This window comes from Sprattus sprattus, assembly GCF_963457725.1.
Source record: "Sprattus sprattus genome assembly, chromosome: 7".
NCBI lineage: Eukaryota > Metazoa > Chordata > Actinopteri > Clupeiformes > Clupeidae > Sprattus > Sprattus sprattus.
The window spans coordinates 7,366,709-7,369,208 of NC_137926.1; the positions used below are offsets into that span (position 1 = coordinate 7,366,709).

At 41.3% G+C, this 2,500-nt stretch overlaps 1 protein-coding gene across 1 annotated transcript in view; it reads right to left on the reverse strand.

The window, feature by feature from the left end:
* Positions 1-2,500, reverse strand: part of loxhd1a (lipoxygenase homology PLAT domains 1a) — a gene marked incomplete at both ends in the record, with an annotated part of 37,269 nt that overhangs the window by 14,712 nt on the left and 20,057 nt on the right. The window contains one exon of the mRNA XM_080842599.1: positions 568-728. Within this exon, the coding sequence (XP_080698725.1) occupies positions 568-728 (161 nt within the window). The remainder of the gene's footprint in view (positions 1-567; positions 729-2,500) is intronic.

The window sequence follows — 2,500 nt, forward strand, 5'->3', positions numbered from 1 at the left end:
TTTACCCTGACATACAGTATAAAAGGTTTCACTTTCACAAGAGAGACACAGATACACAGATACACAGAGACACACACCCACACACACACACACACCCATGCTATCAGTGCTATCAATCTCAATGCTATCAAAGGTTTCCATTTCCAAGTTAAAGCTCCTTAAGGATCGTTTGGCTCCTCTTTCACACACACCAGATCTCAAGGCTCTCACCTTTACACTAAAACACATCTGAACTCCTTAAATGTTTTCACCACACATACACACATACACTTATTCTTAACACATGCACAAACGCACATATACACACACACACACAAACAAACACACACACACACACACACACAGACACACACACACACACACACACACCCATAAACACACACACACACACACACACACACACACACACACACACACACACACACACACACACACACACACACACACACCCATACACACACACACACACACACACACACACACACACACACACACACACACACACACTTTAAATGTCATTACAGAAGTATACACATAAACACCTTAAACATGAACACTCAAACACACCTTAAATATCTCTGTAGTTCCTCTCTCAAAATTGTTTGACCTGTTCTCAAGTCTGAGCAGTTCTGTTTTGCCCTCAAGGCCGTAGATCTGCATAAACACGCGTGCATTGGTGCCGGCTGCAAACACGTCCCCCGTCACCACTGTCACCTCATAGTTGATCACTGCAAAGGCCAGTACAGAAGTCTGTCAACCAGATAATCTTAATCCTCTAAACAATGTAATTTTTTTTTTTAAAGATTTGTTTTTGGCTTTTTATGCCTTTAATTGATAGGTTAGTAAAGAGTGGGACAGGAAATGAGAGGGAGAAGAGGTGGGGAATGGACAGGAGAAATGACATCGGGCCGGATTTGAACCCGTGTCCTCCGTGGGCCCGAATCTGGTCGAGGCTACTGTGTGAGCTACAGTGCACCCCAAACAATGGTATTTTAACGGGAGAATGATACAGTTCATACAGTGAATACTCTCACTCACTCACAGACACAAGAGTGTTCATTTGGACAGTGACAGGATTTGTAAAAACTACCTTTGATATAAAAGAGTAGAGTATGGCAACATCTCACCAGTGAGTACTTGGCTTAAAACTCAGAGACTCATTATTCTGATAGAAATTCTGAACTCATGTCGTGTTTTGAACTTGGGTCAGGCCTTAAATGCTGTCGCCCTCAGACGTATTGTTAGAGCTTGAAGCAGCACAAAGACAACAGGAATTGGCACGAGCACTGCAGGTTCAAGTGTTGTTTTTGTTTTCCTGAATTGGGATGGACAGATAGCCTGATTAACTGGCACGCAACAAATGCAGCTTTTAGGCAGATTAAGGAGGCTCGTTCTCTCAGGGTGTGTGTGTGTGTGTGTGTGTGTGTGTGTGTGTGTGTGTGTGTGTGTGTGTGGACTGTGGCTTAGGGAGACAGCGTTTCCTCTCAGGTTTCCATAGGGATTGAATGAGTTTTGCCATCATGCCAGACTCTTCATTTAACACATTTCCTTATTTATCAGTAGGGCAGGATCCTGTCAAGTATCTAATGTCATACATTTGACCCCTGGTCGGGATCTTTAGTAAGCAAACAAAGCAGCCCTGGTAAATAACTGTGGCCAGGGCTGTATAATCAGGCCTGTGTACTGTTATTATATATACATATATTTAGATTTATTATTATAAATATATATCTTAGCACTGAAATTGATTTGAAAATGTTGTGGTAGAGTATTTGGGCCTTTAAAGCAACATTATGCAGATTTTTTATTTTTTACCGTTCTCCAAGGTATTTTTCTATAGGAAACCTACAAAAAGTGCCTGTTGTCCCCACTCTATGTACTTAGTAGCTCTATGCAACACTTTTTTTAAGGTTTGGTTTTATATGCAAGTAGTTTTGGTACCATCCTCAAATTCATTTTGATAGCATATGGTCATGTGAAGGACAGATAAACACCTGTGTCTTTTCCACTAGCCATCCAGGAAATGCCCTATGTAGTTCTGTGTTTCCTGGCTGGAACACCTTGCAAAAATGGAAGAAAATGGAAGCTGACATTGTGAGCTATACTTCCGAAAGACACCAGTTAGTGTGTTGGCAAACTTCTATCAGTGTCAACTTGGCTGTTGCTGGTGTTTGCAAGGTTTTTTGCATGCCTTTTAGGTAGTTTTGGAACAAAGCTCCTTATTGCTGCTTTAAGCTCCATGTTGGATTGCTCATAAAAAATGTGCAATAGCTTAAAACCAAATCTGTTGTCTGTTAGTTCGATATTTTTTGGCAAAATAGTTTTTAAAGTGTATGCTATATGTTTTTGCTTAGGGCATGTAAGGCTGACTCATTTTACCAACTTAGAGTCTTCTGTTGCCTCTGTTCTCTGTACCTCTGTGTATTCGAGAAGCCTATTTGCACAGTGATCTAATTCAGCTACTCCCATTGGAGAGCACACACCCCCACACACACACAGA